Here is a 22,553-nt window from a genome sequence, read left to right as displayed (position 1 = left end):
ATGGTGAAGTGTGTTTTCTTCAAGTGAGAACACATGGGAGGTGGGCAGGCTGGGGCTCAGGGTATAAGAGCACCATCAGGCCTTAGTTTCCTTCTGGCCTCCCGCTTACCCATCATTAAATGGAACTTCCATTCTTGTGGTTGCAAAGCCTGGAGTCCCCCTAGCATTTCTGTCTGGATCCCAGACAAGAAGGAAGAAATGGCAAAGTGAAAGGGGGCAAAAAAAAAGAAAAAAGAAAAAAGAAAGGGGAAGGAATGATTCTTTTTAAGCTGTCCCTGTTTAAAAACTTTCAAGGGGCACCTGAGTGGCTCAATCAGTTAAGCGTCAGACTCTCAATCTCAGCTCTGGTCATGATCTCACCATTTTCGAGTTTGAGCCCTGCATGGCATTCTGCACTAACAGTGTGGTGCCTACTTGGGATTGTCTCTCCCTCTCTCTCTGCCCCGCCCCCACACTCTCTCTGTCTCTCAAAATAAATAAATAAACTTTAAAATAAATGAATGAATGAATGAATGAATGAATAAATTAATAAATAAATTAATAAATAAAAATAAAAACCTTCCGGAACACCCCACCTAGTGACTTCTGGTCACATCCCACTGGTCAGACTATATAACATGGTCAACCATAGAGTCAGGGAGCCTGGGAAATGAGTATTGTAGTTTTCTCACATGTTTTGTAGAAAAAAACAAGAGAGAAAGGGATGAAAAGGACTTTTAGATGGCCAAGCCATGAATTTCCCATCTCTCTCCATAATAACAGCTTGAATACTTAGTATTTACCAGAATCTGTGATACATACTTTACGTGAACTATTTCATTTAATCATCATAGCAATTCTATGTGATAGGTACTAATAACAGTCCAAAAATATATGTGAGGAAACTGAGACTCAGATGGAGACACCCACCAGATTCATGGCAGAGCTAGGACTTGACATCAGACCCTTTGTCTCCAGAGTCCAAGCTCTTAACACCATGTTGCCCTGTCTCTCTTATCTGGTTCCTTGAACAATGATCATCTCTATTTCTGGAACTGGAGACCCCTAAATTTTCTGTTTTCTCAAAAAGAATTAGAATGGAAAGGTTCACCATGGATATATTAAACATCTAGGTTCATCTGTTAGTTGCTAATTGGCCTTGGATTAGTTTAGTTTTAATTTAACAAGCTCTTTACCTCCCAATCTCCAGATTGATTGGTTGTGCAGAGAACAGTGGCAGTCTCAATTGAGATAATTATCTTGTTATGTCTTTTATCCTTCAGCACCTCTTGTCTAACCAGATTCCTCATGAGTGTAATAAACAGGTCACAGAGCACCATCATATACCTACTCCAATCTTAGAGAATGCATTATCTCAAATTTATAAGCTCCTATTTTTATTTTATTTTACAGTCATGGTATGCTAGTCTCCCTGGCAAGCTTTAGAAATAGAAAAGAGCTATTTTTAAGATTATCTAAAAGAACCAGTAGTTTAGCGAGTCATGTAATCTGAGGTTTCACTACGGGTCGGTTTAGGGTTTCAAGCAAGATTTAAGTGTAATTTTAGAGGGTTTCTTAAATGTCATAAGGATGTCTAAGTCATTTATTGCTTAAATGTACAAGAAGGATTTCTAGCCCCTGTTCCATCAATTTTTGGAGCAAATAAATTACATATTTTTTAAAAGATGGTAAGATCCCAGTGTCTGTGAAGAACTTGATAAGGGTCTCAGGCTTTATTTCACACTCCTGGAGAAAACTGTGTAACTGTATATTTCTTTGCTTAAAAAAAAAGAAAAAAGAAAAAAAAGATCTGTACCAATAACTTTTCAAAACTAATTCTTTCAATTAGTTTCCTCAGGACAGGAAAGCCACCATCAACATGGGGCCATATTAGATACTCAATATATTGTGAAAGAATGAGCTCAAAAGCTATGTGGAAATCTGTCCTCTGGGTTTGCAGGGCGGATACCTACAGTCCTAGCGCCTCTCTTTCTTCTATGCTTCTCCTATAATACAGGAATGCAAACCCAAGTTAGATGCCCAGACTCTTTGTTAGTATGTTAGTGTGTGGCTGCTTTCCAAAAATTGTTGTAAGTAGATATCTATTTCACATCGAACTTTGGCCATTGCATAGTTTATAACAATAAATCTTCTGAAAACATTTTTGCTCACCAGTGGTAACTACTGTCAGACGGCAATTAGCAGGTTTTATTAATGGAGGAAGGAGTAGGAGAATGCTGGAAAGATTTGAGCTCTCTCTTTCTTCATGGGATCAGGATCAGCAGACCCATTTGATAGTTGAAAATCTGGCCTTTTGCTATGAGATAGAAGTGATAATAGTAATAGCTTATAATTATTACCTGCTTACTTGCCAGGGGCTATGCTCAAATATAAGTTCAGATGTGTGTAAGATAGATTCACATTCTAAGAGCCTTAAACAGTATTGAAGAGGGCATATTTTGGGATGAGCACTGGGTGTTGTATGGAAACCAATTTGAGAATAAATTTCATATATTAAAAAAAAAATAAGAGCCTTAAACAAAGTAGAAGTTTTTTCTCTCTCCTTTCTCTTGGGAGGTAGGTCCTCCATGGCTGGAATGGTGGCTCTATCTTTACCTACCTCCCTATGACCGCAGTGAAGGCTGCCTGAGGCCCCAGGTTCCACTAGTCATGGTTACTGCCATGGTCCATGTTGTCCAAAGTGGATCAACGCTACATTCGTGTTCCATGAAGTAAATTAGAAATGGAGGAAGGAGTGTAGTCCAACAGGAATGTCACACACAGACATCACTCCCACTAATATGCCAATGGTGGGACATAGTCACATGGCCGCACCTAGCTAGAGGAGGTGCTGGGAAACATAGTCTTAATACGTGTGACTGTGCACCCAGCTAACACTGTAGTGGTATGGAAAAAGAAAAGATACATCAATTAGCAGTCTCTGCTGTATTGTAATCTATCATTTAAGGCCCCCACAACCCCTAAGGTAGGTATTTTAATTATCCTCATTTTACAGAGGAATAAAATGAGCTTAAGGAACTTGCCTAAGTTCCAGCTAAAGCCAGACTACTTGACCTCAGAGCCCAAACTCTTATCCACCGTTTTTCTGCCATCTCTGTGGACAAATACCATATTTTTTTAGTTTACTTTTTCATTTATTTAATGTACAATTCAGTGGTTTTTCGTATATTCAAAAAGTTGTACAACGCTCACCATTATTGAGTTCCTGAACACTACCATCAATCTAAAAGAAAACCCCATCCATCAGCAGTCACTGTCAGTATGCCCCTCCCCCAGCTCCTGGAAACCACTTATCTACTTTCTATCTGTATAGATTTGCCTATTCTGAGTATTTCATACAAAAGTAAACATACATTTTGTGGCTTTCTGTGTCTGGCTTCTTTGATTTAGCATTATGTATTCAAGGATTTTTCCATATTGTAACATGTACCAGTACTTCATTCCTTTTTTTTCCTCCCAAATAATATTCCATTATATGGATATACTACATCCTCTTTCTCCGTTCATCAGTTGATGGATGTTTGGATTGTTTTCACTTTTTGACTATTATGAATAATGCTGCTATGAACATTTGTGTACAGGGTTTTTTGTGGGCATGTATTCAATTTTCTTGGGTAAATACCTAGAAGTGGAATTGTTGGATCCTATGATAACTTTATGTTTACCTTTCTGAGGAACTGCCATATTGTTTTCCAAAGTGGCTAAAAAAGTTTACATTCCAGGGCGCCTGGGTGGCTCTGTCGGTTAAGCGTCGGACTTTGGCTTAGGTCATAATCTCACAGTTTGTGGGTTTGAGCCCCGTGTCAGGCTTTGTGCTGATGGCTCAAAGCCTGGAGCCTGCTTCGGATTCTGTGTCTCCCTCTCTCTCTGCACCTCCCTGCTCTCTCTCTCTCTCTCTCTCTCTCTTTCAAAAATAAACATTAAAATTTTTTTATAGTTTACATTCCTACCAACATCATCATCAGTGTTTACCATCTTTTTAAATTATAACCATCCTAGTGGATGTGAAGTGGTAACTCATTGTGGTTTTAATGTGCACTTCCCTAATAACTAATGGTGTTGAGCATTTTTTCCTGTGCTTATTGGCCATTTGTATAAATCTTCTTTGGAGACCTATCTATTCAGATCCTTTACACGTTTTCTAACTTTTTTTTTTTTTGTCGTTTTATTATTCAAGTTGTAAGAGCTCCTTATATATTCTGGATAGAAATACGATTTTGATTAGTAAGTATAAACAGTTTTTAATATAGTTGAATTATTTAAGTATTCTGTGATATATGAATCTGCAGATTGATAGCCTTGACAGAATTCACAAACAAAAATGGTCAATTCAGTTTGTGAGTACAGCTAGCACCTTAGTACTACTCAGATTTTAAGCCAAAGACTGCCCAGCAGAATATAGGCAGAAGTAAGGTTTGTATATGGATCACACCCATGATTTTAGTTTTCCTGTTCACCAGGATTTTTTTTTTAATTTTTTTTTTAATGTTTATTTATTTTTAAGACAGAGAGAGACAGAGCATGAACGGGGGAGGGTCAGACAGAGAGGGAGACACAGAATCTGAAGCAGGCTCCAGGCTCTGTGCTGTCAGCACAGAGCCCGACGCAGGGCTCGAACTCACGGACCGTGAGATCATGACCTGAGCGAAGTCGGACGCCTAACCGACTGAGCCACCCAGGCACCCCTGTTCACCAGGATTTTGACACACTGGTGACTCAGCAGTGCTTCTAGCCCTTACTCTACATATAAATCACCTGGCCATCTGGTTAAAATGCAGATTCTTCTTCAGCAAGTCTGGGAAAAGCCTGAGATTTTTAACAAGCCCTCAGGTGATCCTGAAACTGCTGATCCAGGGACCTCAATTTAGGTAGCAAGTGTTAGTAGAAGTATTAATATCGCTGTTGGGAACCATGAGTCTAATTCTCCTTCTACAAACCAATTTGCTTTCTTCTGCCTCAAATAGACTGATGTCCTAGCTCAAACCTGGCCTTTGGAATTGACTCTTGACTACCACTTACCAGAAGTGCTTCTTTGAGCAAATCACTTAACTGCTCTTCACCACACTTTCCACATCTGTAAATTACAGATACTTATACTTCCTTCTCCCAGTGGTAATGAGGAGGAGGTGAAATAACATACATAAGGCATCTATCACAGTTCCAGATCTATATTAGGACGTGGTTAAGTGTTGTTTTTTTTCTTCTACCCGCCTTCAGCGTTAGGGGCTGTCCCTCTGTTTTGTGCAAATACAGCATTATCAGTGGAGGGACAAGTGAGTGTTACTACCCTACTTTCCTATATTGTCATGATTAGATCAAGCATTGTTACTGGAGTCCAGATCTTGGGCCCCACAACGGTAGAAATGAGGCCAGACCAAGGCACAGGCAAGGCTCTATTGGGGCTATAGCTCTAGCTGGAAGGAGACACATCACGAACACACAGGAGTTAGGCTGGCTTCTCCAAACAAAGGGGAGGCCCTGCTTATATAAAGTCCCCTGAAAGTTGCCAGGTCCATTATGCTAATAAAGGATAGAAAAGTGCCTTGTCCTGACTGGTTGATTTTGGCAAGCAACTAAGACAGTTTATTGGTGTCTTTTGGAGCTGGGGTCTTTCAGGCTTGTGGCGCCTGTTTGTTTCTGTGCCAATAGGACATAGCTATGGCTGTTGTTTTTAAGTCAGCCTTGTATACTAGTCTGCATCCCGGTTCTGCACTGTAAGAGAAGCAGCTTAGCAATAATAGTCAACATGAAATGCCCCAGGTATATAATGTTTTTCACCTGGGGCTTGTTCCCATGGTCCCTGGCATTCTCGGTATTGCCCTCTTGAAGGTTTGTAGTCTATGTGTATTTCATCTTATTTACTCAAAAATTGTATGTTCTTGGACATTAGGACTCTTTGTCATCTTCTGGTTTTGAATCCCATGGGCCCTCTCATGGTGCTACCCAAGAATATGTTATTAATTAAGTCTTACAGAATGAATAAGCCCATTTCAGTCGTGGTAGTAGCAGTAGTGACTATAGAAGTAATAACATTTATTAAGAATTTTGTGTCAGACATTATCCTAAAGGCACGCATACATTATCTATTCAATACCCAAAACCGTTCTTTGAAACACATCCATTTATTGTGTCTGTTTTACAGACGAGGCAGCTGAGACCTAGCCATACTTAGACAGCCTTCCACTTTTGGTGGTAAGAGCAGAGTTCTGGAGGCCGGCTGCCCACAGTCTAAATCTCTGTTCCGTCTCATTCTAGCTAGAGAGATGGGTTTGGTTTCTTAGCTGGTCAATATGCAAATACATCATCTATAATTAATGCCAATCCCGCAGTATTATTGTGAGGTCCGTGTGAACTATACAAAAAAAAATGCTTAGCACCGTTCCCGCTACTTGGAAGTATTCCACACGTTCTGTTTACGTGTGTGTTTGTGAAGTCATTTATCCAATGGCCTCACAAGTGGCAAAGGTGGGATTTGAACCCAGGCTATCTGACTTAATAATCAATAACTCATAATTTCTAAATTATGTTGCTGCGGGTCTCCTATTTCAAATAATCTGTTGAGGTAGAAACCAACAATTCATGTGTCAAAGTGAAAAGAGAAAGGTCAAGGGGCTGCAGAGGCATAAAAAATATGTGAAAGGCATTTTGTAATTTATCACCTTTTGAAAAAGACATCTTCAAAGCTCCAGTGTTTGTGCGAACTCATTTTCTAGAAGCATTTGTGTGGCTGCTGCCAATCCAAGCCAGAGGGTGCAACCAGAGACTGAGCCAGGTTTTGTCGTGCCCAAAATTTACAACCTTTGGGAATGGAAGGGTGCTCTCATTAAGGGAAAGCCTTCACTACTTAAAAAATGCAAAAATATCTTATTTGTGAAAATTATACAAAAGCACATGACCACATGAGAGCATTGCTAGGGTCCTCCTTAAGGCCCTGAAAAGGCCGTGATGCTAAATTTCATTCGCTTCATGGTGAATCCTCCTCTGGCACAAAAGTAGTCAAATCCCTGACCTGCAAAGCAGCAAGCCTGGCTTTCCTTCCTGTTTTGCTTCAGAAAGGGCCAGTTTCAAACTTCTGTGTCTTGGTGCCTCTATTTGAAACACTAGTGATAGATTATATATATAGATCTCTAACTCACAGGAAATTCTGGTGGATAACATGTTTCCCAGAATAAATATATTAAATTATCTTGAAAAAAAAACCAGGCAGACTGTATGGGTTTTTCGTACCTACTGGCAGGTGGCACACATCTAAATGTTGGAGCCTTTTTATAAGCAGGATTAAATTGACTCATGACAGCTGGTCACTAAAATACAGGAAGTGCAGACCTGGTTGAAAGCAAGAATACACTGGTTTTCATCACTCGCATCAAAGAACAGAGCTCGCTTTTTTTGTAAGTCCGTCTTAGCAATGCCTTTATTTGACAGTGTATGTAGTTTGTCACTTATGCACAAGTGGATCTTTGAGGTACAAGCAAGTCAATTCCATCTAGAGTGTCTTGGTGTGAGTTCTATGTGTGTAAACAGAATCAGTGAATAGGTTTTAGCTCTCCAGAACATCAGATATTTCACTGTTAGCAAAGCCTGTTAGGTCTCCATTTGTACAGCTCCTTCCCTGCCTGATGTAATGGTAGACGTGGGAGCTGGATGACCATGGAAATAGATAATGAATCTGTCAGAGACAAGTGGTTGCCCTGGAAATCTGACCTCCATCCCATCACAAGGCTGGAGGTCATATTCCCAGGAATTGAGAGCAATTTCCTGGCGTTGTGACATCCATTTCTTCTTTTTTTTCTGCTGGAGGAAAAGATACTCTGGCAGGGGCTCTAAATAAAGAATCTTAGTGGCTGGTTGGAATGGGCTGATGCAAATAAACCAAGCTGTAGAGAAGGAAAGAGAATCATTTTCAAATACCAGCCAGTGTTGTGGTACCTCAATGTCCACTTTCACCTGTGCTGCCCAGGTACAACAGTCATCACCAGGATGGAGGAAACACAGTCCAGAAGCTAGGCTAGGTCAGCAGAATGAATACTAGACAAGTTCCAGTTTTTGCCAGAACTCAAGCAAGATTGCCAAACTTGAACCTGAACCAGGTGGCCATTCTTCCATGAGAAGTTGAAGCCAAAAGATGAACATTCCAGAATAATTATGCTACACAAATGCTTTGTTTTTGTTTTATCTTGTTCTTTCTCCTCTAAACTGTGGTTTTCCTGAGTCTTTGAGGCATTTATTTTCGGGCTTTTTTTTTTCTTGTGTTAGGTTTCCAGCATTTGGCAAATTAGCTGGAGTTTGAATAGTGTTTACAAGGTCTTACCAATTTTATAGAGTTCTCTTTGCCCATTATGAGGTTAGTTATGTAAACCAATGATAAGGGCATGTGGTAGTTTTGAGCACATGTCAAGGAGTTTTTGATTTATTACAATACTATTAATTCTGTTTTTAGTCCATTACCGTGCTAGACATAGTAGAAAAGACCCATGAAGTTCCTGCTTTCAGAGAGTTTACTTGTTTAACAATCATTTGTTTATCTGTCAAATATATATATATATATATATATATATATATTTTTTTTTTTTTTTTAAGTACTTACTACGTGCCAAGCACCTTGACATGTGCTGGGGATGTTGCAATAAATAAGGCAAACATGACTGCTGCCTCCAGGAGTTTACTCTAGTAAACATGCTAGAAGAAGAAACTATGAGAATGCAGCCTATGTCTAAGGCAGAGATAGTGTGGGCTTTATCATGTGACTGGCCTGACCCAGTGTCCCAGGAGCACATGGGAAAGGTATTCTGGTGGGTCAGAGAAGCACTCAGATAATTGACCAGCAGATGTTTTTTGAATGTCAGTTAGCAGTCAGACACGGAAATTTCCAAGTTGACACCTGAATGGTAAGAATTTTGCAGATGAAAGGAATAGAAATGGTAGAGCAGAATGTTGCAAGCAGAAGGAACAGCTTATAAGATTACCTGAAGGCAAAGTTTGAAAAACTAAGTAGTGTTGCTGGCAGTGCAGATGAATCTAGAGAAGGGAGAAGACACCAACTTCAAAGGGACTTGGAGGCCACATGACAGAGTTTGGACTCTATTCTGAGAATAGTGACAAGTCTTTAAATGGTTCTAAGCCACAGTGACCCCAATATTTTTGTGTAAAGGATTATTTTGACTGTTGTGTTGAGACTGGGCTAGAGAGGAGCATGACTGGAGGCAGTAAGGTCTGTTGAGAAGCCATTGTAATAAAGCAGATCAGAGATGATGACAAGCTTAACTAGGGCAGTGACAATGGGTGGCTGGAACCATGTGTATTTGAGAGTTATCAAAGAGGAAGGAATTCCAGAATTTGGTGAGAGATGGAGCAATGACAACTTAGATGTGATAGGAAAGGAAGAGAGGCATTCTTAACCAACTGCCTCAAAGGTGATACAGTTTACTGAGACAGACATCTCAGAAGGAGGAGTCAGTGGGGAAGAGAGGCTCAGACTTCAGTTCAGGATCTGTGGAGTTTGACATGCCCAGGAGAGAGATCCATGATAGATCCAGAATTTATCAATATGTCAATCAGGTAATCTTCACCTAGTAATTAGTGGAGGGAAGGGTTCTATCAATCTCTGTGGGTAACAGAGAATCTCTGAATCTCCTAAAATGTTTTCAAATGTTAAAGCTTATCTTTCATGTGCTTATTATTTCAGGGTGGGGAAGATTATGGAAGTTTGTTTTAGAATGCAAGTTTGCTGTAACCCAAAGGTAGTTAAGGACCACAGAGGAAATTGAAGGGACGGCCTTTTGTAAGAGTGTCTGAAAAGACTCACTTAGGCTGATGGTTCTGAGCCAGAACCCCAAGAACAGCATATAAAAAGAACACACAGAAGAAGGTTCTGAAAATGCACTTGAGAATCCAGTGAGGACAAAGTATCAGGAGAAAGGGAGTAGTCAATACCTCAATCAAAGGGAGAGATTCAAATACCCTTGGGTGGTCAAATGAGGTAAAGAGAAGTATCCATTGGATTTTCAACAAGGAGGTCATGGCAAGAGAGGTTGTGGTGGTGAGAGAGAGTGAGTGGGAGATGAGAAAATGGAAAATTCAAGTACAGGAAACTCAAGAAGGGAGAGGAGATTGTTAAAGAAGTAGCTGGAAATGAAGACAAGGTAGAAAAGAAGTACAGGATAGATATCCACCCCCCCACCCCCCCCACCCCCGCTTAAGATGGGAGAGATTTGTGCAATGAGTCAACATTTTAAAAGCTCAAAGAGCCTTAAGGAACAACTGACAAAACCAAATACACAGAAGCATTTAAGGGGATCAGAAGAATAGAGCTCAGGGTGCCTACACTGGTAGCATAGGTGATTGGGAAGAGTTTGAATTGAGTTGAGCCTTTGAATGATTAGCTTTTGGACAGGTGAGGATGAACCATTAATTGAAAGAAATCTGAGAGAAATAAGATTAAACATTTATCCGTTCCTCTTTCACCTTCTTTTGTTATTCAAAGAATATTTTCTCAGCAAATATAAGGTCTTTAGAATGGAAATTGCCTGTAACACAGAAAGTGACTACAAGTATATGAAGGCATTAACAGTTACAAGACATTTAATCCAACCTACAATTACTTCTTGTATTCTTGGTCTTCCTACATGAAACCAGCATATCCTTTGGGGTCACATTATTCTTTTCCCCATTTGGAATTTTTAACACCAGATAGGGTGCTAAATCAGTATAAGCTGGTGCTTCTATCACTTAGGTTTCTAACATCTTCCATATATACAAACACACCCATAAATAAAGGTGCTAATGTTGATGGATAAAGATCCTTCCATATACAACTTGGCACAATTGACTCCCTCCCTGCATAGAGGAGATTGCTGTAAGACCTAGCTCATAATTAAACACTATTTCACTTAACCGAATTATTTTTCTCTTATCTTTTTATGAGACTGCATACATGTTAATTTTAAAGGTTTTGTTTATGTATCTAAGTTGAAGAGGTATTGTTTAAACAGCAGCCGTTCAATTTACTACAATTTATAAGTATACAGAAGGCAGAGTGTAGCTACAAGTATTACGAATTGTGCTAGACCCCTGAGGAAGCTGAGGTGTGGTCTTTACCCAGGGAGGTTTGAGGGAGGGGGGCAGGGTGGGCATTGCTTTAGGGGCCACGCCTTTTGGTTAGAAGAGAACCCAACAGCTCTCAGTAATGGTCTTAGCCATTCCTTTGCTTCCTTGCCATAAGTGTGGGCCAGCCTACCAAACAGATCATCAGTGCACAAGGGAGAACCTTGGATGTTGCTGTACAGACAACATAGAAACCCACATCAGTTCTTAAAGAACCTTATTTTCCTACCTAAGAAAGACTACTGTTACCTTTTCTAATTCATGACACTTTCCACAAAGGAAAACAAATGTAAAGCACGACAATATTTCTTTGTCTTTATGAAATTTGGCTTTCTATATTTTTGTCCTACTTCTTGGGAGAGGCCAGACTCATTTAAAAATTCACACACACACACACCCACACACACATACACACACACACACACACACACACAAATTACATTTTCCCGATTCTGACTCTGACATACCTTGACCCTTTATCCTTCAGCTTGGGTGTCCTAGCTCTCCCCTTTGCGTGGATGCATGGCGTCCTGCATACACTATTCTGGCCTCTGGCCATGGTCATCCTGTCAACCTAGGTTTTACTTTTCCACAGGATGCGACCTGTGCTTGAGAAGTTACAATTTATAATCTGCTACCTCAACAAATATCCAGTTGGCCTTTGCAATTTTACAGTCCAGGATTTTGGATAGGGGGATGCATTTTTGTGGAAATTGCATATTTCATTGTGGCCTCTCATAGATCACAGTTTTATTCATAGGCACCAAAGGCAATAACCCAGCCACATATAGGTTTTTGTTTTCTAGGCCTCTAAGCATTTTTTTTCTGAGTCATTTGAACCATTCCTGAGAGAACTTTGTAATTGTCTTATTTGCTGTGAGGGAGGAATCTAAGGACTACTCAGATTGGGTAGAAGCCTTGGTGAGAAAACTTTGGATCTGGGGTAAGGTCATTTTTGAGCCCGGAATATGAATATCTTATTATGACCTCCTTGGGTCTATAAAATGGTCTGAATAGCAAATTGTCTTAATGGTTACATTTCCTTTTCAACAAAGAAAGATTGCCTTTCTGATTTAAGGAAAAACAGAAGATAAAATTGTTCTTCAAACCCAGATGAAATCGTCATAGTTTTGATAATATTATAGGAAAACTGCTCCCTAAGTAGTTGGATACCTGTTGGAAAGCCCTTGATTTTTTAGCACAGTTGTCTTACCTCATATTCAGGTCCCCATTGAACAGACTGACTGGTATTAGGATTCCTCAAAGTGTGGGAGGAGACAGACTGTATCATAACCCCACCTCTTCCCCCAAGGGCACTTGTTGAAAAGATTCTGAGGGTAGGGCCTCCAAATCTGTATTTTGCCAAGAGCTTGTGGGTATCCAAGCACAGCAGGGTGTGAGAACTACCACCCAGGAGATAGATGGGTAAAGCCTCTGTGATCACCAACTTGACTTAACAATGAACTCTTGTTTCTCCTCTCTTTAGGTGCAAATGTAATCTCCACGCCACTGTGTGTGTGTATGACAACAGCAAATTGACCTGTGAATGTGAGCACAACACTACAGGTCCAGACTGTGGGAAATGCAAGAAGAATTATCAGGGCCGGCCTTGGAGTCCAGGCTCCTATCTCCCCATCCCCAAGGGCACTGCAAATACCTGTGAGTAGCTTTGCTCTGTAGCACCATATTTTGTGCACGATGAGATGAACTGAGAGTTCTGCTCAATTTCACTTGCGATTGTGCTTTTTTTGTTTTTATTCTTACCGTTGTCCCATTCCTCTTCAAAATGCAGCTGAAGCTCTAGTCCCTATTTTACCACTTGTAAGCACATTTTCACACTTGGCTCATCTGTTCAATTCAGTCTTCCAACATTCACATCAAATGTGTTGGGAAATGAAGGAAATCAGGAGAAATTTTGCTAAGTGGATGAAACAGGAGATGTTTGTTTTTCTCCACCAAATTAATTTCCAATTAAAATAACGACAGCATTCAAAACTCCCAATGGTAACTTAATTTTAACCATAAACAACTCCAGAAATTCTCTAAATGTTTATAATCCCATTTCCCCTACTGGGTAACCTGAGAGATGCTTTGTCCAGAAGATGCTTCCCTGTCTGATCTTAGCATAGCCTTAGCTATGCCCAGTGAAATAATTGGCTTTTTCCAAATTCCAGCAGTTGAGGTCATGCTTGGCATGGATCCTGTTAGCAAAAGTCACCTTTTGACACAGAGTGTGATTGTAGGCCTTGCAGGTGCTACATTAAGTTAAGGAACGTCTGTGTGTATGTGAAAAGAGCATTGGCCTTATCTGTGTTTACAGGAACCATAACAGGTGCCCCATTACCACTCATGTGTATGCCCCACTAAAATCCCTGAACATCCATAGGAAAACACACTCTGACACACTCAGGCAGAGAAATGATTACTTTCAGAATAAACTGCCCAATTCCATGGGTGGACCGATTAGCCACCTGTAAAAGCCAAAGGTTTGCCCTCTTTCAAAAGTAGAGGAGGGGTGAGGTTGAGAATATACCTAGTAAGTGAGAAATAACAGAAATAGCAGGACAGTGAGCAGTGGGAGAATGAGGGCTTGAAAAGCCACTCACTCTGTGCAAGGCTAAGAATGTTATCAGGTACTTCAAAGCAGCAGCTGTGAGAAACCAAAATCTAAAAACTAGTATCACAGGAACCAGGACCTTATCAAGTTAAATGTAAGAGTAATGAAGCGAGAAACAAGCCATGAAGTAAGGGGGCATGAAATTATGATCAAATTTCTATGAGGCAGAAAAAAAATTCTTCAAAAGATTTTTAAAAATCCCTATTTGTAAGGGTATTCAGTTTCTTTCTGGGTTAAAGAAAAATTGACAGTCTAGCTCCTAAAATTAATACATAAAACTCTATTGAACAGAAATGTTGATTTTTCAAGGTGATTTTATTCACAGAGACTCTTTTGGCCATCCTCAATTGTTCAGGGCCATAGACTCATGAATTCAGAAGGAATCAAAAGGTTATTTGTTTGTGAGACCCTGTGGCTGCCTACCAAGGGTCCCTATCACCACACTTGTCATATTTACTTTAAAGGTTTCCCAAAATGAAAGTGGCTCAGATTTCATTTTTGGTGTCTGCTGCTTCTTTAGTGGGACAAGATGGAACAGAGGAAAGTTCACAGACACCTGCCAGCCTTCTAGCTCATCCTCAGGACTGACCAGCTTAACAAGGCTACCAGAAAGGCAGCTGGAGTGGGCTGCTACTAATGGCATTGGTTGCTATTCTAACATGACTTCTTCTGCTTGTAACTGAGCTTCGAAGTCTTGTTTATTTCAAGACCTTTTCACTGGGAAGAGCTTCTTGTGCTAGCCAAGCTTTCTCACTGTGATGGGTTTCTTGTATTCTCCATGGACATGATTTACCTACCCATCATCTTTTGCACATTGCAGAAGATCACCAATTACTCCCTGGCCAAAGGAATGCAACCTCTTCCAATTTTCTTTGTGGATTCTATCGCTTATCAACCCCTTAGTCTTCAACTGGCCTTTTCTATACTTGCAGACTTTTCCCCATCTTTGTTACAGTAGGAAGATGACAGGGGTCATAATGCCCAAGGGGGCTCAAGTCAATGTTTCTTTCAGTCTTTAGTATGCAGAAATTAAATGAAAGATTTTAGAGATGACTGCAGTGGTTCAGTCTTGCAATGGAAAAGCCTTACAGTGGAAAGAACCCCTTAAATTAAATTTCTGATACATCAGACTGTGCTTTAAAATGTCCAAGGATGGAAATAAACAATTCAGTGGTTTAGTACACAGGTTCCAGGATCAAATACAGTTTATCTATTCACTAGCTGTGTGACCTTGAAAAAGTTAAACTAACCTCTCCAACACTTGTTTCCCACCTGTAATGTGAAAATAATAACAGTTCTTACCTCATAGGGATTTTGAGAGAATTGAATGGCCTACTGCGTGTAATGTGTTCAGCATAACACCTGTCACCAAATAAGTGTTCAAAAATAATTTTGATTTTGGAATTTTTTTCATAAGGCATGCTTGTTCATTATTGGACAGTTTCATTGTTATAAAACTTATTTATTAATATCAATATTATCTCCTAATTTCCAGTGGGTTTTTTTCTCTTTAAGTAGTAAAAGAATATATGATCCCTGTTTCTTTTCTTCTCCAGGTTAACATCATCATCCTTTTTCATATAATAAGATTTTCATGTCTCTTATGGGGTTGCTTGCCCTAGAAGTCATCTAATTTTTTAGTGTGAAAATGTCAGCCAAGCACAAGACTCTGGCACTGTTGTGATTCTTATTCATACCGGCTTTTTCTTACACACATGCATACGTGCTTTTGTGTGCATCACACACACACACACACACACACACACACACACACACAACTCTAGGTGGTGCATCACAGATCAGTTATTTAAGAGGAACACTTAGGATATGTCATATCCTAATACAAAAGTACAAAACCTAAGAAGTAAAAAAAGAGTGGCTACAATCTCTGAGCCCTCAACATCAACTCCTCAATGGCTTAGAAAGGCTATGCAATCTGGATAATCTCTTGATTTAGCAGAATGTCAGCAGCCAGGATAATTTTTAAGTTTTCATTTATTTTGAGAGATAGAGAGTGAGAGCAGGGGAGGGCAGAGAGAGAGGGAGACAGAGAGAATCCCAATCAGGCTCTGCACTGTCAGCACAGAGCCTGATGCAGGGCTCGAACTCATGAACCACAAGATCATGACCTGAGCCGAAATCAAGAGTTGGACACTTAACTGACTGAGCCACGCAGGTGCCCCAGAGTAATTTTTTAGTAGGAAAGTCAATTCCTGTCCACTCTCAGCAAAAGAACTAAGAGAACTTCATTAAACTAGAAAATTAGAAGATCTCCATTCACAGACAATTAACCCATCACCCAGAGGTACTGTAAACCAGGAGTTTGCTGGGAATTTTATGACTTTGGAAGTCCTGAATTCTGGAGCATCTCCAAGGCCACTTTTGTAAGGAGCATGTAGAGCCAGGAGAGAAGAATACAGATCCCCAACATTCTAAAATAGAGCCACCCCTATAATCTGTGAGACACATCACATTTCCCTATGCTTTTCACTGCCATAGGCTTGGTAGAGGCAGAAGTAATAATTCTTGTGATTATATTTTTATTCACCATGTTTTTTATTCAAGACCAGTGTGTTTTCTTCTTGGTCTTTTAAAGCCAAATATATATATCAGAATGTTTTCCTTGTTTTTCTACAAAGCTTATGTTTTCTCTGTAAGGCATCTTCTCCCCATTGATCTTCATTCTATTTTTGATAGTATTCTCAGCGTCCTTTAAATTTCTTTTCTGTCTTCAAAGTAGATGGCAACTCTGTCCAACTTCATGCTTCATCATGATTCACTTGATTGCTATTGTCCAGCTCATGAATAAAAGTATTAAGTACCACATCTTTAAATTTCTGATCCCTGTGGAATAACACAATATTTTTCTACATATATATGCTAAAAACTCAATAATTAACTTTTAAGAACTATAACTGTAAGAAAGATAGTACAATACCATCCACACCTCTGCTTCCCAAAGTGTGTTCTATGACCCTTTAATGAATTCCATGGTCAAATAAGTTTGGAAAATGCTATAAACTATACTGACTCTTAAGATATTCATATTACCTTATTAAAAACTTGAGAATCCTATAGTAAAGTAACCTATTTTACCCCTAGTTTCCCAAAATTAACTGTTCATGGAACATTTAATAACTTTCTGTAAAACACTCTTTGGGGGAATCTGCTGCACTAAACAATTTCTACAGCCTAGTGATAGAAATGTCATGAAGACAGACAGAAAGCCCATCTAGTTCCACTGTATTCAATCTTTCACTTTCTTCTTACCTACACAGTCTAATATTCTTCAAAGAAAGAAAATTAAATTGGTCTGACATTGACATTATTTGTTTTTTCAGAAATCCAACTTGAATTGTTACACAATATCTAGGTCTCCTCTGAGTAATGGAAAATAATTTGATGATTGTTCTGTTATTTTCTCTAGTATTAAATTCACATTGACCAATTTATATTTTCCCAGGTGTACACATGTGTGTGTCATTATCCAGACAATTTCCTAAGTGCTTTACATGCATTAGCTCATTCTTAACTCACAACATTCTTATAAGGTAGATGCTGTTAGTTTCATTTTACAGACGTGGATTTTGCAGACTACTGAGGATGAGTATTAAGGTTTCCATGACTAGTCAGGGTGAGCAGGAGGATTTGAACCCACATATATCTTGACTCCAAGGACTGCACATTGTACTATATTGCTTCTCAGGTTAAAGTTTAATGACTTCCTCTGTTCTCCACTGGGGTATGCACATTCTGACACCTGCTTAAACAAGTCAGTCTTCTCTAAACCTGGTCTCTCCTACTTCTCTTCCTAGACTTCTGTTTGTTATTTCTTTGCCTTCAGAGACTCCCCATCTGCCCTTGCTTTCAATTTTCAAGCTCCCCACCCCTGCTTCTTCTCAGTCTGCAGTTTTTTTTCCTTACAATTCCTGTCTATTCCTGTGGTTTTAGCTCTTAGTATTATTGGTTTGATAGTAATCAGCCAATTACAGCCTAGAATTGCTCTAATGAATCCACACTGGTTTTTCCAGCTGTCTATGAAGATCTCAAAGTCCACATGCTGGACACTGAATTTATTCCTTTCTCCAAATTGCCTTTCTCTCACTTTCTATTTTAATTCTCCTTTTTCAAAACTGCTCCTCAATGTCAACTCCTCAGTGAAGCCTACCTAGATTCTCCCACGCAAAATTAACTGCTCTTTTCGCTCTAGATTTTTGATAACGTGTGTACACTTACAGTTGGTTGACTTTCTATGACCAAGATTGTAATAATAATAATGGTAGCTTCTATTTATTAAGTTTACCCCAGGCTTTTATAGTTTGTGAAGTGCTTTCTTGCATTAAATTCTTATAACAATCCTCATGGGGTGTGTGCTATTTTTATCTCCATCTGACAGATAAGAAAGCACAGGCACACAAAGATCACTAAGTAAGTTTTTCCAAGGTCACACAGCAAATACGTCACAGAACAAGATTTATTACTTTTTAAAAATATAATTATTTTCAAATTGGTTTCCATGCAACACCCAGTGCTCGTCCCAACAGGTGCCCTCCTCAATGCCCATCACCCACTTTCCCCTCCCCCCACCCCCATCAACCCTCAGTTTGTTCTCAGTATTTAAGAGTCTCTTATGGTTTGCTTCCCTCCCTCTCTGTAACATTTTTCCCCCTTCCCCTCCTCCATGGTCTTCTGTTAAGTTTCTCAGGATCCACATAAGAGTGAAAACATATGGTGTCTGTCTTTCTCTGCCTGACTTATTTCACTTATCATAATACCCTCCAGTTACATCCACAATGCTACAAATGGCCAGATTTCATTCTTTCTCATTGCCAAATAGTATTCCGTTATATGTGTAAACCACATCTTTATCCATTTGTCAGTTAATGGACATTTAGACTCTTTCCATAATTTGGCTGTTGTTGAAAGTGCTGCTATAAACATTGGGGTACAAGTGCCCCTATACATTAGCACTCCTATATCCCTTGGGTAAATTCCTAGCAGTGCTATTGCTGGGTCGTAGGGTAGATCTATTTTTAGTTTTTTGAGGAACCTCCACACTGTTTTCCAGAACAGCTGCACCAGTTTTAATTCCCACCAGCAGTGCAAGAGGGTTCCCGTTTCTCCACATCCTCTCCAGCATCTATAGTGTCCTGATTTACTGAATAAGATTTAAACTCAGGTCTATATGACTTCAGGAGCTAAAATGTTAGCAATTTAAGAACAGTACCATACTGTATTTCTGGCCTTTATAAATGCTTGTGGAATTAACTATTTTGTAAATGACTAAGAAAACCTAAATAAGGCTGTAATGTGCATGCGGTACATTGACCTCCCATCCATTTTCCCCTGTCTCCTGGAATGTATGGTCTTCACAGCTCAGCAGCTCTAACACAAAGGTCTTCAATCTCCTACAGGAAGAGCCAGCCATCTTGGAGGAAATACAACAGGAAAAAGACTCATTTTTTTTCAAGGGTACTCATAACCCATCTGACCATCTAGAGATGGCACATTGGCTGGCTGAGCTTCCCAGACTTCCGCAAATGTCATTCATGGCCTCACTGACTTGAGCACTGTCAGATTCTGCCCACCAGCCTTTCAGGCTGAGACCCCTGATTCTACAGCACAAGAGAGGACTTTCCTCTCAGAGCCATATATATATGTATGTGTATATATATATATATATATATATATATATATATATATATATGCATGCCAAGCTGTCAGCCCAATATACAAAACCAGAATACCAAATTATTCATGTATAACCATCAATCCACACAGTCCTTATCTGAAGCTCATGGGACCAAATATGACTTGGAATTCAAAACTGTTGGGATTTTAAAAGGTAATACATATATTGTAGACATATATTATAACCATTTTCACAGCACAATATGAGGTAGCACCACTTGAAAACATTGTAATATTTCTGCAGCAAACCTCTGATTATTCTCACCTCATGCCCCTTTCACTCAGGTTTTACCACCAAATTAGTTCAGAGCATGTTATGTTGTGCTGGAGGTAAATTTGGGAGAAAAAAAAAACTTTTAATTTTCAGAGTTGTTGTTTGAAGATTGGAGATAAGAGATAGGGACCTAAAATAAATTAAGAGATGGTATAGAGTGGTTGTTACAGGTGCAAGCTCTGCAACCTGGATCTCTGGATTCAAATCAGTTTCCTTAAGAGATGATCTTAGGCAAGCTGTTTGTTTTTGAGTTTCTCGCATCCATAGAATAAACCTGAGTGTTGACCTCATAATGTTGTCATTAAAATTAAATGGATTAATGCATGTAAGGTATTTACATTTTTTAATGTTTTTTATTTTATTTTTGAGAGAGAGAGAAAGAGCACGAGTGGGGGAGGGGTAGAGAAAGAGGGACACACAGACCCCAAGCAGGCTTCAGGCTCTCAGCTATCAGCACAGAGCCCAAAGCGGGACTCGAACTCACAAACTATGAGATCATCACCTGAGCTGAAGTCAGCACTCAACCAACTAAGCCACCCGGGTGCCCCAAATGCATGTAAGGTATTTAGAACAGAGGCAGACACATAGTAAGCACACAACGGAATGAGATGCTATTGTCATTATAATTTCACTGAGATCTAACACATGGACTCATCCCAGCCGGATGTGTAAATCCTCCTTTTGGAGATAACAGCTATGTAGGGAGATAAATTATGTCCAGGTCCCAGCTTATTCATGTAGAATATGAAATAACTGTTATGGTATTCAGAATATTTAAGTCCTCATGACCAGTGTATTCTCTTCCTTGTAATTGAGACTCCTTGCAGAGCCAGATAATAATCAGAAGGTTGCTTGGTGAGCATGGCATCAGGAAATTTAAATGACTCTAATGCTAATAACATGAGACTGAAACATCCTGACACATCCATCCTGCCACAGAGTCAGCCTCCTTAATGCCAACAGAACACTGCAGACCTGAAAGCTTTCAGGTTGCCCCTCCCTCTTCCTGAAACAGTGCTGGGCCAGCAGTGCTACCATATGCCTTGGGATGCTGCTCCTTTCTAGGCCTCCCCCTTCTGATTGACCATTCTTCCATTCTTCAGATCTGTCAATAGGCTACATCAGGTTGATGTCACCTATGTCAAGTCAATCACATACACTCAGGTCCTTCTGTTGTAAGATGACTTTAGCTATCTTTGATTGGATCATTTATATGGTGATTTCACACTATAATTCTATAAAGGCAACCTTATTTCCTTTACTTTCAAGTTCCCGGCAGACAACTCACTGTGCCTCCTATTAACACAGTGGGACCAAGGTTTAGGGCTGGAAGGACATTGGAAATTATTCCCCCAGAATACAAATGAGGCTGCAGAGTGTTTTCTTCCTCATCACCCACCTCTTCTTCAACTGGGTTTTTTGAAATTATAGCTCCCGATGGCCGCAGCCTGGCTTCCCCTGAAGATCTAGCCATCTACTTGATGGGCTTTTTTCAAACCATCTATCACAACAGTGGTAATATTTCCTCTCATTTTGAGGCATGCCAAATCTGTGTCCCTTCTGATTTCCTCTTGATGAAAAGCTGCCGACTTTGCATTGATTCTCAGAAGGAGTTATGACTCTTAGCACTGCATTAATCTGCTTTGGAAGATTAGGATGTTTATTTTTGCGATCTCCATCATGTTGCTTAACTATGCCCCCTTTAGCCATTTACTTGGTGGGAGGGTTAGTAAAATTGAAAACAGAAAGAGAAGGAGGAGGAGAAAGAGGAGAACGGGAAGAAGAAAATGATTGTATAATTCTACTAAGTTCTCATCCCCCTAATTGTAGCAAATTCCTTTAAAACAAACATTAAACTAAATACAGGAGTGGAAGGGCCAGTTGAGGAAGGACTAGCCCTAAGTGCCTTCTCATTCTTTTGATACACGAAACCCTTTGGCTTATTCAACGTGTCTGTGTGTATCTCTGACTGAAGGAGCATTTTCTATTCTAGAAGCAGGAGTATTAAACTCATATACCATGTATTGCAGAACCTTCCTCTCAAACTCATGCATACCTGTGCTTCATTTCCTCAGTGCAAGTTCAGCAGTGTCTAATCAGACAAGGATTAGGAATTAACTGTTCCAATGTTGAATTTAAAGGTGTTGACTTGGGCAAGGCTCTCTCTTTCTTCTCTTTGTGCATTCAGTTTCCTCTTTTCTAAAATGAAAAGCTCGATGAGATTATTTCTTAACTCCCTGTCTGCTCTTCATTTTTAAATTACTCTTTCTGAATTAGCCTACCTGGTATCGTGCTTCCTGTCTGTCTACCTATCATCTGTTTATCTTTCCCAAGTATTTTTGAGGTTGTTTCAGAGGTGAGATTTAACCTAATGAAGCTTGAGTTTTAGAATTCCTCATCAGAATCCTTCTAACCTTAAAAAAATAAATTTTATCTTTAATTTTATATTTTAAAGTTAATATTCTTTTTCTCAAAGAGAGCTCCCAGATTTGAATATGCTTTAGACCTCCACAAAATCTGTACTTTCCCTTGGGTGGCTTAGGGGAAAAGACAAATACAAATAAGAGTATCCAAATAGAGGGTTAAAAAAAGATGTGAAAGAAGGAATGGAAGGCAAATAAGCCAAATATTAAATGAGTTTACCCAGTTGAGCACCAGGTTGTGTTCTGAGCCACTACACTTTCTAGAAGGCAAGGAATATCGTATAACTCTGGCTATCAGAATGAAGTAAATGTTCAGAGAGAACAAAAGTACCCATTAACTCTGAACTCTGAGAAATATCTCAGTTGAACATTTTATAGGGGACAAGATCATATTATGGCCAAAAGTATTTTCATTTGATAGAAACCGTTTTGGTAACAAGTGATA

General features: G+C 39.5%; 1 protein-coding gene across 7 annotated transcripts in view; it reads left to right on the top strand.

Annotated features, from left to right (window-relative positions):
- Positions 1 to 22,553, top strand: part of NTNG1 (netrin G1) — a 334,190-nt gene that overhangs the window by 237,138 nt on the left and 74,499 nt on the right. For all 7 annotated transcript variants that reach the window (XM_060624623.3, XM_060624627.3, XM_060624629.3 and 4 more), the window contains exon 4: positions 12,590 to 12,762. In XM_060624623.3, the coding sequence (XP_060480606.1) occupies positions 12,590 to 12,762 (173 nt within the window). The remainder of the gene's footprint in view (positions 1 to 12,589; positions 12,763 to 22,553) is intronic.

This window comes from Panthera onca, chromosome C1 (assembly GCF_046562875.1).
Source record: "Panthera onca isolate mPanOnc1 chromosome C1, mPanOnc1 haplotype 2, whole genome shotgun sequence".
NCBI lineage: Eukaryota > Metazoa > Chordata > Mammalia > Carnivora > Felidae > Panthera > Panthera onca.
This window is presented reverse-complemented; position numbering and strand designations above follow the sequence as displayed.